We start from the raw sequence: 16992 nt of genomic DNA, 5'->3' as shown, positions 1-16992 counted from the left end.
TTTTTATTTCGAGATGCGTTTTCTTTATAATTGCTATGCATCTAAACTAGTGATAGTTATTGTGGTGTCCAACAACCTTTCCTTTTACAAAGTGCTTTTTGGATTTTTTGGATTTTTTTATTTTGAGATGCCATACATCTAATATAGTGATAGTGATTACACTGTCCAAAAATCTTTCCTTTTACAAAGAGTTTTTTGAATTTTTTATATGCATTTCGTGCGTTTCTTTGGAACGGCCATGCATCTAATATAGTTTATTTTTTTTAGATCTTGAGATGCATTTTTTTAGAATTACCATGTATCTAATACAGTGATAGTGATTGCGCTGATAAATAAGCTTTTAATATTGTCCAAAAATCTTTTCTTTTTTACAAAGAGTTTTTTTGGATTTTTTTTATTTCGAGATGCGTTTTTTTAGAATTGTCATGCATCTAATATAGTGATCGGATTACGCTGTCCAAAAACCTTTCTTTTTACACATAATTTTTTAAATTTTTTGGATTTTTATATTTCGATAGACGTTTCTTTAGAATTGCCATGCATCTAATACAGTGATAGTGCTTACGCTGTCCAAGAACCTTTCCTTTTACAAATAATTTTTTGGATTTTTTTATATGCGTTTCGTACGTTTCTTTGATTATAATTAAAATTTTTTATTTAATAAAATTATTTTTATTAAAATTAAATAAAAATAATTTTAAAAAATTTGTTTCTTTGAATTTTTTTTTATCTTGAGGTGCGTTTCTTTGGAACTACTATGCATCTAATATAATGACAGTAATTGCGTTAATGATTAAACTTTGAATGCTTATTCAAAAATCTTTCCTTTTTTCAATAATTTTTTAGATTTTTTTGTATCTCGAGGTACATTTCTTTAGAACTGTCATGCATTTAATATAGTTTATTTATTTTTGGATCTCCTTGACAAAGAAAATTTTTATCATTGGACTAATTTGTATTTTTAAATTGTATTTGATATGTAATATATTAATTTTTTTGTATTTTAATTTTATATAGCTTACTCTATGCTTTTAATGTTAATAGGATTTTTTAAATATTATTTTTCATATTTTCTTATTTTTTAATTTTATATAAGTTTCTATATCCTTTCAATGTTAATAAATTCTTTTTAATAGGTATAAATTGAGTTAAATTCTAATTTATTCTAACATTTTATATTTACTTTTTGTTATATTACTATATAAATCAACATTCATTTTATATAATTTTTTTATCCCTCCTCACATAATTTCATATCTCTTTTTTTTTCTACCACTTTTGCTAAATATATGTAGTAAGTGACTATGTAATTGTATTTATTAGAATGAAAATGAAGAAGAAAATGATAGTGACTCAACTAACCATGAAAAATAAGATTTGACTTAAATTACTTTTTAATCTTTTTTATTTTAATTGAATTACTTTTAACTATTTTATTTCTACTTCTCATGTGCTTTATTATTATAGCTTAGGATTTTTTTTCATTTTATTTTTCACTCTCATGACATTTATTTTTCTTTAGATTACTCTATAATTTCATATTCTCTTCTTCTCTACTTTTATATAGGATACTATATATCTTTGATGTTAATATTATTTCTCTTTATTAGCTATAAACATAATTCATCCTCTGTTTACTTATTCTTTCTTATGGTTATTTATAGTGTTACAATTTAGGATTCTTCTTCATTTTTCTTTTCACTCTTATGTTATTTATTTTTTTTAGATTACTCTATTTTGTATAGTCTCTTACTATTTATTTTTATATAAGATACGATATGATTTTAGTGTTAATATTATTTTTCTTTAATAGGTATAAATTGAATAATAAAACATAATTCATCATCTTCTTTCATACTTACTCTTTCTTATATTTTTTATATAAATCAACATTTACTTTACACCTCTTTTTTATCTTCTCTTTCACATAACATTATGTCACTTATTTTTTTTCTCTGTTTTTACTAATATTTTGTTCTTTCTTTGATTTTATTAAAAAATATAACTATTTGAAACTATTTTAGTTAATATTATATACAAATTCTATATTCTATTAGATAATAGAATCCAACTAATTCAGAGTATTTCAATGTTTGTATTTTTTTATACAAAATTTTTTTAAATTTTTTGTAGAAATTGATTGCGTTGATGAATAAACTTTCAATGTTGTAAAAAAATCTTTCCTATTCCAAAGAATTTTTTGGATTATTTTAATTTCGAAGTGCTTTTCTTTAGAACTATGATGCATCTAATATAGTGATAGTGATTACAGTAATGAATAAGTTTTCAATGATGTCTAAAAACCTTTCCTTTTACAAAGAGTTTTTTGGTTTTTTTTTTATCTCGAAGTGTGTTTAATTTCTTTGGCACTATCATGCATCTAATATAGTGATAGTGATTACACAGTAGAAAAACCTTTTCTTGGTGTGTTTCTTTAGAACTGTCACGCATCTAATATTAGTGATAGTGATTGCATTGTCCAAAATCCTTTTATTTTACAAAGAGTTTTTTGAAACTGTTATGCATTTAATATAGTGATAGTAATAGTGATTGCACTATCAAAGATTTTTTTTTTATCTCGAGCTGCCATGCATCTAACATAGTTTTTTTTTGGATATCGAGGTGCGGTCCATGCATCTAATATAGTTTTTTTTTTATCTCGAGGTGCAATTTTCTAGAACCCCATGCAACAAATAATTTTTTATTAGGTTTAAGAGTCAGAATTTTCTTTTGAGTCCATGCATCTAATATAGTTCTTTTTGGATATCGAGATATGATTTTCTAGAACCGTCATGCAACAAATAGTTTTTTATTAGGTTTAAGAAAGAGTCAGAATCTTTTGAGTAATGGAAAGGGCAAATAGTGGGAATCGAACCTGCTTCTTCTCATTGCCAAAGATAAATTTTATTATTGGACTATATTTACATATTTGAATTGTATTTGATACCTAATATATCAATTTTATTTGTGTTTTAATTTTATATAAATTACTCTATGCTTTTAATATTAATAGAATTTTATAAATATTACTTTTCATCTTTTTTTATTCTTTAATTTTATATAAGTTATTATATTTTTTCAATGTTAATAAATTCTTTTTAACAGGTATAAATTGAGTTAAATTTTAATTTATTTTCATATTTTATATTTATTTTTTGTTATATCACTATATAAATCAACATTCACTTTGTATAATTTTTTTATCCCTTCTCACATAATCTCATATCTTTTTTTTTTCTACCACTTTTGTTAAATATATATAGTAAATGACTATGTAATTGTATTTATTAGGAAGAAAGTAAAGAAGAAAATGATAATAACTCAACTAACCATGATAAAAAAAGATTTGACTTAAATTACTTTTTAATCCTTTTGTTTCTAATTGAACTACTTTTAACTATTTTATTTCTATTTCTCATGTGCGTTATTATTTTAGTTTAGAATTTTTTTTTTCATTTTCCTTCTCACTTTCATGACATTTATTTTTTTAGATTACTCTATAATTTTATATTCTCCTATTTTTTATTTTTATATAGATTACTCTATATTTTTTATAATCTTACTAGTTATTTTTATATAAGATACTGTATGATTTTAATATTAATATTATTTTTTTTAATAAGTATAAATTGAGTAATAAAATATAATTCATCTTTTTTTTTATACTTACTCCTTCTTATGTTTTCTATATAAATCAACATTTATTTGACACCTTTTTTTATTTTTTTTACATAATATTATGTCATTTATTTTTTTTTCTTCCGTTCTTACTAATATTCTGCACAAATATTTAAAAAATTCAGTTGATAGCCATAATTCTTTTTTTAAATTTGATAAATATATGTATGAAGTAATAAATTTTTAAAATACAAGATCTTTACAATTGTTTTTTAATTTTTGGTTTAATTGTATTCACTAGTTATTTCAATCATATATTATATTATTTTTTTTCTTTCAATAAATTTAATTTTTTTAATATCATTTGGTTAATTTAAGGATTACTACGCCTCCATGTCTTATGTCCTAGGTACTGTAAAGAACATGCTTCCCCCAACCGCCCCCAACAACAATAAATAGAAGACAAGAGGCAAAAACACAGTTGAACTTTCTTTCACAATGAGGGGTTTTCATATGGATTTAAAAACTTCTTACTCAGATAATTGATGTATTACGAGCTGTGTGTCATGCGCATAGTTTGCCACTGGCATTGATATCTCGAGGTGCGTGCAATTTTTTAAAACTGCCATGCAACGAACAGGTTTTTATTGGGTTTATTTCCTTTGAGTAAGGGAAAGGGCGGATAGTGGGAATGGAACCCGTCTTTTCTTTCACAAAGAGAAAAGTTTTATTATTGCACTATATTTATGTTTTTGAATTTTATTTGATACATAATATATTAATTTATTTATATTTTAATTTTATATAGATTATTTTATATTTTTAATGTTAATAAAATTTTTTAAATATTATTTTTTATATTTTTTATTTTTTAATTTTATATAAATTACTATACTCTTTCAATGTTAATAAGTTTTTTTAATAGATATAAATTGAGTTAAATTCTAATTCATTCTCACATTTTATATTTAGAACGATACTCTGAAAATGACTTTGAATTTGGTAATATTACCCAAATCAGAGAGATGAGGTTAGACGAGCTTATTTTAAATGAGATCCATATCAAAAGTATTTTGACAAATATCTTATATCTGGCCCCCCCAAAATTTCGTTTCAAGTTCCGCCACTGTCTGTCAACATATTTCATTAGCATTGTCTTTTAGTCACACAAGTTAGATGAAAACATTTCTATAGAGTTTTCTGGATGTGGCATTGGGGTTATTTGGATTGAAGATTTCTTGTAATTCAATCTTCTTCAAAGAGGAAAGGACCTTGAAGGATGATCATGCTTGTTCAAAGTGTCTATTTTGGAAAGGTAGGATAATAGAGTTACAAACTAGAATGATAAATACATAGTTGTATATATGACGGGAGCAGCTTATAGAGTTTTATAGTTAGATAGTTTGTAGAGTTTTATAGTTAAATAGTTGCGGTCAAAAGTGAGATAAATAGTTCTAAGTTGCTAAGTTACTTTTATCCCAGTTTTTATATAAAATCATCAATAATTTGGGATAGATATTATAAATAAATTTTCCTATAATTATGTTGTTTTTATTCTCATAGGATAATCTAATTAATAATAAAAGTTAATACCAATACTTAATAACTGTTATCTCTTTTATTTTTGGTGTATTATTTATCCAAAAACTTGCATAACAAAAAAAAAGTAACAGATAAAAGCAAGAAAATATAGTAGAGACATTTTGACTAGATAGAAAAAAAGATCTCTCAGATAATTACATTATCTTTTCACAATTTATTTATCTATAAGTAACATATTATAATAGAACTAAAAGTAACTTCCGTATTTATTCTTAACTTCTTAGGATTTTAATAGGATGCTACGTCAGTTTTTAGTGATTCTAGATTCATTCTTAACTTTTTAGAATTTTACTGTTCAAAAGGTCAAATTTAGCACTATTGCTTAATTATTTCATTGTCATTCTTAATATAACAAGAATGGAATCAGACTCTGTAAGATTTTAGAGATCCACATTCTACCGAACTAAACTAAGAGTGCTTATTATTTATTTTTTTAATAACATAATAATATTTATTATTAAATTTTTAGTGACCCAATACATCTTGTCCATATACCATATACTATATATAAATATTGATATATATGTATCTCCGATTTAAATCACTTTCAATTGATCCTTTATTATTTATCCTCCGATAAGTATTAGTTCGAGATAGGGATGATATGATTTGAAATTCAAAAATTTATTATTTTTGGATCACCAATTTAATATTTCATTCAAAATATTTTTCTCCATAAAATAAATAGATTAAAAAATAGATATTTATATGAATTATAAATAAAAATTTTTATTTAATAGAATTATTTTTATTTAAAAATTTTATTAAACTTAAATAAAAATAATTCTAAAATTTTATTTCTTTCATTTTATTAAAAATATAACTATTTGAAATTATTTTAGTTAATATTATATACAAATTCTATATTTTATTAGAGAATAGAATCCACCTAATTTAGAGTATTCCAACGTTTATATTTTTTATGCAAAAATAACTTTTTGAATTTTTTTGTAGAAATTGATTGCATTGATGAATAAGCTTTCAATTATATCCAAAAACCTTTCCTTTTTCAAAGAATTTTTTGAATTTTTTGGATCTCAAGGTGTGTTTCTTTGGAATTGCCACGTATCTAATATAATTTTTTATTGCCCTACGAAAAGATCTGTCTACAAAATCTTTCCTTTTTTAAAGAGTTTTTTTTGGATCTTGATATGCGTTTGGAACAGCCAAAAACCTTTCATTTTCTAAAGAATTTTTTGAATTTTTTTAGATCTCGAGGTGCGTTTTTTTGGAACTGCCATGCAACAACAACAAAACCTTGTCCCACTAAGTGGGGTTGGCTACATGAATCAAACGACGTCATTGTGCTCTGTCATGTATCATGTCTACAAAGAGTCCGTTTATATGTAGATCTCGTTTGACCACCTCATGGATGGTCTTCTTAGGTCTTCCTCTGCCTTTCTTCCCTTGTCCATCTTCCATCTCATCCAGACTGGATGTTCTATCTGTCTTCTTCTCATATGTCCAAACCATCTGAGATGCGATTCAACCATCGTTTCCACAATGGGTGCTACTCCAACTCTCTCTCTTATATCTTCGTTCCTTATTTTATCAATCTCAATATCTTCATCTATGCCACACTCAGCTTATGTTCGTGCTCCCCTTTAGCCACCCAACACTCCGTACCATAAAGCATAGCCGGTCTTATAGTAGTGCAATAGAATTTACCTTTAAGTTTTAGAGGTACTTTTTTGTCGCATATAAAATCAGATGCAATTAATATAATTTTTTATTGCCCTATGAAAAGATCAGGACAAAAACCTTTCCTTTTTCAAAGAGTTTTTTTATTTTTTTTTTGGAAATTGAGGTGTGTGTCTTTGGAAGAGGAAAGAGATCTTTCCTTTTCCAAAGAGTTTTTTTTCTTATTTTTTTTGTATCTTGAGATGCGTTTCTTTGAAATTACCATGCAACTAACATAGTTTTATTGCTCTACACAAAAATATGTTAAAAATTCTTTCCATTTCCAAAGAGTTTTTTTTATTTTTTTTGGATCTCGATGTGCGTTTCTTTGGAACATCTGGGACGTATTGTGTCGATTCTTTTGAGTAAGGGCAGGAGCAGATAGCAGTTCGACTATATCCACATTTTTTAATTGTATTTGATACGTAATATATCAATTTTATTTGTGTTTTAATTTTATATAAATTACTCTATACTTTCAATGTTAATTGGATTTTTTAAATATTATTTTTTATATTTTTTATTCTTTAATTTTATATAAGTTATTATATCCTTTCAATGTTAATAAATTATTTTTAATAAGTATAAATTGATTTAAATTCTAATTTATTCTCACATTTTTTATTTACTCTTTGTTATATCTCTGTATATAAACTAACATTTACTTTACACAATTTTTTTATCCTTCCTCACATAATCTCATATCTCTTCTATTTTTTTAGTGTAAATGATTTATAGATAACAAATCATATATTATTATATTGAAAAAATAATTAATTTTCACATTCATTACTTAAAAAGGCATATAAATCCATGAATTTAATTAATACTTAAATTAATAATAATAATAATAATAATAATTGCAGTTTTATATGAATAAATATTTTATTTGATCACCCACTAATTTAAAAACTTAGCTACACAAGGATACACATAAAATATATAATAATTAAATAAAATATCTGGCAAAAATCGAATAAAATAAGAGAAAGAAGATAAGAATCTCAATCTTTTTTTTGCTGGGCTATAGTGATCCCCGAGATTGACGTCGTGCACCAAAATCGCCCTTGAGATTCAATTGCACTAATTACGTTCTTAAGATTGGAAAAATTGTACCATAGTAGTCTCTGACCCGTTTTTCGTTAACAATGCGCTGACGTGACTTGATGACGTGGACCTTTGGTGACACGTGTCACCTCATGGTTTGGCCACATGTAACGGTATGATGACGTGTCGGTCAACGACACGTGGCATGCTGACATGGATGGGTATGTCACGTGTCACAGTGCTCTTTTTCACGTGTCAGATTATGCCACGTGTAAAGACGCTATTTGTCCACGTATCATCCACTATGTCATCGTTACATGTGCATCAAATTGGTCCCCTTACTTTGCATCAAATGACTCATTTTAGTCCCTGAAATTGAATATCGTGCACCAAATTAGTCCCTTCATTAGTTTTTTTATCATTTTTTATAAATTTAAAATTCTCAATATTTTTTATACACTAATTTTAATTATATTTTTTATTATACATATTTTATAATAAATTTTTTAATTAATAATGTTAACTTGTATTATTAGAGTACATGTTAACTAAAACCAAAACTTTATTATTGTCTCTTGTGTTTATTTGTATCTGTTTTAATACTGTTCAAGTCATAGTTACAATAAGTACTTATATTGATTAATAGTGTAATATATGAAAAAGCCGCCTAACAAAGTTATAGATAAAAGAGTGAATACCCCATCCGACCCTTGACAATTACTCCGAAAGGACAACGAGGCCCCCAAGAAAAAAAACACTCAATCCGGCCCCTGATTTTTTTTTGCACTGATTAGCTCCTGTGCCAAAAAAAACAACCTAAATTTTTTTTGGCACAGGGGCCTCGTTGTCCTTTCGAGATAATTGTCAGGGGGCGGGTTGGATTTTTTTTATTGAGTGTCTCGTTGTCTTTCGAGGTAATTGTCAAGGGCTATTTTGGGTTTTATTCTAGATAGAATGAATTATTATAATCGACAGTATAAATCTATCTTATTAATTTAGTAAGAAGTTAATTATATGAGAAATCGGACATTCTTAAAATGGATGGGAATAATGAATTTATATTAGTTAATAAATGCCTTATCAAGTATTCCTAAAATATTTATTAAAGTGTTAAATATTAAAAAAATTGTATTAAGGAATATTATTATACTATTAATTTAACTTACACTCTTTATTTAATCAATATCAATATGTCACATAATTCTTTTAATAAAATATTGTAGAAAAATTATATAATTAAAACTAATATTTTAATAATATTTTATAAAAACACTTGTATTTAAATAACTTGTGAAAAAATAAAATTAAAATTAGTATATTCAAATATATAATGAGAATTTTAAATTTATAAAAAAAATGAAAAAAAAACTTATGAAGGGACTAATTTGGTGCACGACATTCAATTTCAAGGACTAAAATGAGTTATTTGATGCAAAGTAAGGGACTAATTTAGTGCACATGTAACGATTACATAGTGGATGACACGTGGACAAATAGTATTGCGACACGTGGCATAATCTGACAAATGACAAAATAGCATTGTAACACATGGCATATCCATCCACGTCAGCATGTCGCGTGTCGTTGACCGACACGTCATCATATCGTTACACGTGGCTAAACCATGAGGTGATACGTGTCATCAAAAATCTACGTCATCAAGCCACGTCAGTGCATTGTTAACGAAAAACGGGTTAGGAACTACTATGGTACAATTTTTCCAATCTCAGAGATGTAATTGGTGCAATTAGAATCTCAAAAATGATTTTAGTGCACAACGTCAATCTCGGAGACCACTATGGAATTTACTCCATTTTCTTCTATTTAATTTAGTTAGTTAATTCATCGACATTATTACTCTGATCTTATATAGTGCAGAAAGGAATTGATCTCCAAATTAAGTAACTCCTGAAAAGTGACACTTGAATTACATGTTTCTGTGCACTACACAACTGATTATGTTTTATATCACATAAATTTGCATTGATGCTCATCATTTAATTGCTCATCGATAGACTTAAATATGATAACCTTCTTAAACTGCAAACTTAATAACTAGGTCATTCTTTAATGGTTAATTATCTTGTCTAATAAGTAACTTCTACTTAGATTGAGTTTGAGTAAAATGTTTAATTAATTTTTTTAAAATAATTTAAATAATAAATACTTATATTAAAAATAACTTATAAATAAATTATTTTGTATTTAGTTTTTTAGATCTAAAAAACATTTTTATTAGACACATCCATAAAGACACTTCCATTAAATACCATTATAAATAAGAGTTGGCAGAAATTGGCAGAAATGTTATTAGTAACGTAACGGAATTGAACACTTAAATAACTTTTTAAAAAACTATAATTTAATTTTAAAAAATATACCAAATATTAATACTACTACTTTTTATAAGTTAAAAACTAAAAAAAAAAATTTTAAAACTTTTCAAACGAGTGTTAATTAAGTAACACAATCACCAAGTTTTGTGCAATGTGATAATATTATCCTATTCAATATGTTATGTGGAAGAAGCCAAGTCTCCCTAGTGCCTATAAAAAGAGTAGTTCTCTTTAAGTGGAACTCATTCTCACTTCACAAGTGATATTAGTGAAGAAGCTTTTTCCAACATAGTAGAAAAGATGGTTACTAAGCTTACTCTTTGGGTTCTTCCTTTACTCCTTTTCTTCTTAATGGTAATTCATTTAATCTTGCGTTATATCATATTATTGGGGTCAATTTCCATTATGCATGTCCTAGTATCTAGAAATATATCACTATTTAGTAAATTAACTGCAAATATACATTATGAATAGTTACATTTTTTGCTTATTTTAATTTTTTTATATCTATTGATATTAGTATCTTTAGTATATATTGGTGGGTGCAGAATTTAAATAGAATGAATTCCATATTCTATTTAATAGTAAAAAAATAATGTGAATGATTTAGTGTCGAATAAAATTAAATAAGTTTCCGTACATATTTCTGTGCCTAAGTGCCTTCTTCTGTTATCTTATTAATGAAGGAATATAATAAATATTAAAAAAAAATTCTTTTGGTAATTTTGTCTTATGAGAATTAATATAAAGCGAAGGATATCTGTTTATAATAAAAAATAAAAAATAATATGTATAGTTTGTTTTATCCACCGAAAATTAAACTCCAATGAAATTAGAAATTAATTGCTAGATGTGCCCAATAAAAATTGGATAAATATCTGAAAATCAAAATTCATAAAAATAAATAAATAAAAATTTTTTTTACAAAAAATTTGGGAATAAACAAACTATACATATTATTTTTTATTATTAGATGATGAATTATAAAATTTGATTTTTATATATTATAAAAATATTATCCTTTTTTTTAAATGTAACTAAACAAATAAATCACACTTTTAAGTTTTAACACAAAAATATTCATAAGAAGATGCTTTCATTTGAATATATGTGTTATTTGTTACTCTCTAGATTCGTAGCATACCGAATTTCAAAGTTTGTGTGGCTGATGGATCCCTTGTTCTTTAATTGCATAACAGAATAGGCATGGCATTAGTGGCAGAGATCTGAAGGTAGAGTTGCAAGATGATACAGATACAAATTCACAATCATATATCAACCATGAAAAGCCCAATGAACCTTACATAACTAGCTATGCAACTTCAAGTAATAAACTTAACTACCTTACAGGTTATAAAACTGGTCCCCATGGTTCTGACAAAGATTTTTCCTTAAGCTCAACTAATAAACCTTATATTACTGGCTACACAACCACTCCCCGTGATGCCAAACTGCCATACATCACTCAATATAGTGGTAATACTAATTTCAAAGGAGATTCAAATGCACCATACATTACTCAATATGGTGATGAACCTAGTGGTTCCAACAAAGAAATAAAAACAAAGTCTGCCACAGCCCAGGATTCAGCTAAGCCTTATCTGACAAGCTATGGCCCTCGTTCCAAGGAAACACAATCTTCTAATGTAGACCACACTGAGGCATTCAAGGTTGGATTCTTTGCCATCGATGATCTATACGTGGGGAACATTATGACCCTCCAATTTCCTGTGGAAGAGTTCTCTCACTTCCTATCAAAGAAAGAAGCCGACTCCATTCCTTTCTCAATCCCACAACTTCCAAGTGTCCTTCAACTCTTCTCAATCTCTGAAGATTCTGCACAAGCCAAGTCCATGAGAGGCACAATTGAACAATGTGAAGCAGGAACCATCACAGGGGAGACTAAGATTTGTGCTAACTCTTTAGAGTCCATGCTGGAATTTGTTCACAACATCATTGGATCAGAGGAAAAGCACAACATTCACACAACTACTCCATCCTCAGGGGCTCCTCTGCAAAAATACACCATTTTGAAAATATCACAAGATATCTATGCTCCTAAATGGGTGGCTTGTCATCCTCTGCCATACCCATATGCCGTTTACTATTGCCACTTCATATCAACAGGGACAAGGGTGTTCAAGGTCTTGTTAGATGGTGAGAATGGAGACAAGGTTGAAGCTCTTGGCGTATGCCACTTGGACACATCTGATTGGAGTCCAAATCACATTCTGTTTAAGCAACTTGGGTTCATGCCTGGGGAGGCTCCAGTGTGCCACTTCTTCCCTGTGAAGCATCTTATGTGGGTTCCCCAACCCTCAACAGCCACCGTGTGAAAAGAACAGAGTTCTGTTGTTGCTTAGTGAGCGAGTATCTGTGCAATAAAGGGTCAATGATTATAGGTGGAAACTCAGGTGCAATTGACTTCACGTGTAGTTAATATTTGAGAGCAGTTAGATGATTTGATTTATTTGACTAAATTTTCTTCTAACAGCTCTAAGATATCAACTTCACGTAAAATCGACTTTAACTGGGTTTTCACCATAATTATTTTGATGTTGTAGACTTCATCTTTGTTTCTGTCCTTGTGTTTTATGTGTGAATTTTAAGATTATGCAGCAGATAGCTGCAATCCTAATATGGAAAAAGGTTAATATTGTTCTTAATATTTAAAATGGTTTATTTTTATTTTAAATATTTTATTTTATTTTTTGATTAAAATTAATATTTTTTTTAAATTTTTTTCTATATTATTATGCTCTTTTTTTCTTATTCTTTAACTAATTTTACTCCCAAATTATTGGAATTATCATTTATAACAATTATAATTACGATTTTATTGTTACAAATAAGATATATGTGATAAATATAAAATATTTTAAAAATTAAAAATAAAATCTGAATGTAGTCCGAAAATCAAAACACTAATTTACTCAAACTATTGCGATCATTTGAATGGGTAATCATGATTGTGATGATTCAGAATCAAACATAATTGTAAGTGATTAAAATTCAAGCAATAACCACATACATATATATTGAAACGGAAATGTTTGGTAGCCAAAGAAAATCAGCCAAAAATAGTCATAACTTGTCTTATTTAATATTTATTAATTATTGCGACAATTAATAAATGCTAAATAAGATAAATTTTGTCTGTTTTTTTTGTTTCCCTAAAATTAATTATTGAATTAATTTAAATGATTAAAATTAAATGTATTTAATAAATAGTATATAAATAATGTATTAATTATAGTCATTGAATTCATACTTGAATGGATTTATGGCTATTAATTTTTTTTATTTTTAAAGTTTACTAAAAATTGAACTCTAGATTTCTCAAACATAATTATATATTTTTTTTCTCATTTCACTAAAACCATATCTATTAACTATCCCAAAAATTCAAATAATTATAAATGAAAAAATTCCTTGAATATTTATTTATAGGTTAGCTAATTAAGTACAGAAAGGAATTGATCTCAAAATTTAAAAAACTCCTGAAAATGATACTTGAATTATATTTTTCTTGTCTTAGCGTGCACATCACAACTTATTACGTTTTGTATCACATAAAATTTAGCGTTGATGCTCATCGATCAATAAACTTGAGTATGATAACCTTATTAAACTGCAAACTTAATTAGGTCATTCATTAGTGGTTAATTATCTAGTCTAACAAGCTAGCTCTATTAATTAAGATACTAAATTACCACAATCACCAAGTTTTTGTGCAGCCTGAATATTATTATCTTATTCAATATGTGAAGTGGAGGAAACCTCCCTAATGCCTATAAAAAGAGTAGTTCTCTTCAAGTGGAACTCATCCTTACTAGCTAGTTATTTCACTAGTGAGTGCTGAAAAATCTTTTTTCCAACATATATAGTTGAAAGGATGGCTGCCAAACTTGGTCTTTGGTTTCTTCCTTTTCTCCTCTTCTTCTTAATGGTAATTCATTTATGCACATACACTGATCTCAGTATTATATTGCTTTATTATATCAAATTATTGGGCCAATTTCCATGCATTATGTCCTAGTAGAACTATATATCCCTATCTAGCATATATTAATTAGTTACTTGTTTAAATTATTTTATACCATTATTTAATTATATCTGTTTATTTATATTATTATTCACGTATTAATTATTGAAAGTAGTTATTTTTACTGATATGGTGATACGTAATTAAATATACATATAAAATTTTTTTATATGATTAATACATTAAAATTAAATTAAATTATATATATAGTGGCGGTATAAATTTTATATAGAATAATGAGAGTTTTATATCCTATTTAATAATAATAAAAATAATGTGAGCTGTTTGATATTGAATACATACATATTTTTCTATGCATGTCTTTAATATATATTACTGGAGTATAAAATTTACATAGTATAAATTTCATATTCTATATAATAGCAAAAAAAAATAATGTGAATAATTTGGTATTGAAGAAAATAAGTTTAATACATATTTCAACAATGAAATAATCAATTTTATACTCTTCTTCATTTATGGTAATAATGAGAGAATATAATAAAACATAACACAATAGAATTATTTGTTTATTTCTATCTAGAATCCCAATACTTAAGACAATTATATTTGCAAGTTTGTGTTGCATATGAATTCCTTGTCCTTTAATTGCAAAACAGAATGGGGTCAACATTGGTTGCAGAGATCTAAAAGCAGAGTTGCAAGGTCATACAGAAATGAATTCACACCATGGAAATCTCAATAAACCTAACTACCTCAGTGTATGCAAAAATATTAATGGAGACAAGTTCTGCACTATTAAGTTCCACAAAATCTTAGGATTACAGAACGATAGATTCCATTTGAAAGGTACTTTATGTTAAAAGCTGCTTACTGCTGAATCAAATTAATTAATGATTATTTTTAATTCTTTTTTATCTATTTTTCTGTGACTGTATGGATATTTTAGAGGCTTGAAGTTTGGATATGGCTTTTTTGTAAGACACCAAGATATTAAGGAATTGAATTGGGTTTATTGACTTTTCTTTCTTAAGTGGTCCTGGCCCAAACAACTGGCCTCGTTAAAATGGATAAAAAATTCTTAGTGGTCGGCCTTAATATTTTTATTAGAGAAATATTTAATATCATTCTCAACTATTTATCACAAAACAAATAATCACATGAATATTAATGGATATAATAATGAGGAGTGTTAGGGGTAGTAAATTTGTGATTGGTAGCTATCAATTAGTTATTATTAGTGTTTTTAATGGTGTGAGATTACATTCAATGATGTGAGATTATTCACTTTTCTTTTGATGATTAAATGTTGACCAAATTTTAATAAAAGTGGTAGTCCTAAACTTTCTCTATAATAATATTGTTTTGATTTATTTATATGTTTAACATCATAATATTTCAACATAATTATAATGCAATGTCGATGTAACCTCTAGACCTAAGTACAAATGAAGGGTGTATTTAATATAGTTTAGTTACACTCTTTAATTATTTACTTACTTATAGGGCTAATCACAGCTAGCGACCTATACATCTACTGGCACTCCAGAGATTGTCGCTTTGAGTTTATGTCTGGATTTAACTTTGTGATGGAATGACACGTGTATTTTTATAGGTGTCGAAGGAATTTATCTTCTATACCATAGCATTCGCCTTAATAAAATCTAGGATTATAATTCTGGCAAAAAAAACACATTTGGTGGAATAAACTAACTAAAATATAGAACTATAATTATTTATAGCATCTATATGCATATGCACATAAAACACAAAGATGCATCACATGATCCTATCCTTTGCTTCACAGGATCCACAAATTAAAATCCTCAGCACCATTACGTATTCACATGCTAGAATATACAATAAAAGTTTCAGCTTGAAGCTTTCTAGTGCAGCATCTATTGCTGCTCTTTTCTGGCTATACAAATTTTGTTTCGATTGTCGCAGTAACAAAATCTTGATACGCATTGTTTAGATAATCAACTAAATCCTTCATTATTTTTCAGTAACTCTATCATCTGTGAAGAATACACAAACCTCATCACTTCTAGTTCAAAAGCCAAGGATTCGATCGCAGCACACAAATTACAACAGAAGCACGAATTGTGGCTACACGGTTCATGAGTCTTCTTTTCTTCTTTTTTTTTTTCTTTGCAAGTTTCGGCCATATTTACATTTCGAGGAATACTAAAGCCCAAAAGGAACTTTCTTCCGCATTATGGGCCCATTTCTATTTAACTGCCATTTAATTAGGCCCAGTTATAGCCCATTATTAGAAATTTTGGAATAATTTTTGTCAACACTGCCAGTCAAAATAATGACAAGAAAAGTAGCATTAGTCAAAGCTGCTTCCATTATTGTGGTAACAGGTGAGTTTAACTTTATCCTAGTTGCCAGTGACACAAATAATAATAATATTTTTTTTTATTGTCTTCAAATATATAAAGGGTCCAATAGAGCCATTTCTAGCATGAATATATATAAAAGGCGATGCAGATTGCATATGCTTATTAATTGTTGTTATGGTGGTGGGGATATGTGTTTTGGAAGTGGCTTGATTAGTGTGAGCCACAAGATTGGTAACATGCAGAATTCTATCTCCACAATCATATGGGGTTATGAAGAAAGAGAAGTGTGGAAATTAGGCACTCTGAAAATGACGTTTTTGAGAGAGAGTTGGACACTTTACTACTACTATTCAAA

At 27.1% G+C, this 16992-nt stretch overlaps 2 protein-coding genes across 6 annotated transcripts in view; both read left to right on the top strand.

The window, feature by feature from the left end:
* The window catches only part of LOC107476696 (BURP domain-containing protein BNM2A), a 38021-nt gene extending 25043 nt beyond the window's left edge, over positions 1 to 12978 (top strand). The window contains exons 1-2 of one of the 2 annotated variants that reach the window (XM_052258872.1): positions 10544 to 10637; positions 11483 to 12978. In XM_052258872.1, coding sequence (XP_052114832.1) covers positions 10584 to 10637; positions 11483 to 12619 — 1191 coding nt within the window. In that variant the 5' untranslated portion in view covers positions 10544 to 10583 and the 3' untranslated portion in view covers positions 12620 to 12978. Of the gene's footprint in view, positions 1 to 10543; positions 10638 to 11482 lie in introns of those variants that run through there. The other variant, XM_052258871.1, reaches the window with a different exon arrangement.
* A 1121-nt stretch (positions 12979 to 14099) lies between these two features.
* Positions 14100 to 16992, top strand: part of LOC107476695 (polyol transporter 5) — a 5483-nt gene continuing 2590 nt past the window's right edge. For 2 of the 4 annotated variants that reach the window (XM_052259113.1, XM_052259114.1), the window contains exons 1-3: positions 14100 to 14232; positions 14949 to 15138; positions 16296 to 16405. The gene's annotated coding sequence lies outside the window, so the exon portion shown is untranslated. The remainder of the gene's footprint in view (positions 14233 to 14948; positions 15139 to 16295; positions 16406 to 16992) is intronic. The other 2 variants (XM_052259115.1, XM_016096551.3) reach the window with 1 other exon arrangement.

This window comes from Arachis duranensis, chromosome 3, assembly GCF_000817695.3.
Source record: "Arachis duranensis cultivar V14167 chromosome 3, aradu.V14167.gnm2.J7QH, whole genome shotgun sequence".
Taxonomy (NCBI): domain Eukaryota; kingdom Viridiplantae; phylum Streptophyta; class Magnoliopsida; order Fabales; family Fabaceae; genus Arachis; species Arachis duranensis.
This window is presented reverse-complemented; position numbering and strand designations above follow the sequence as displayed.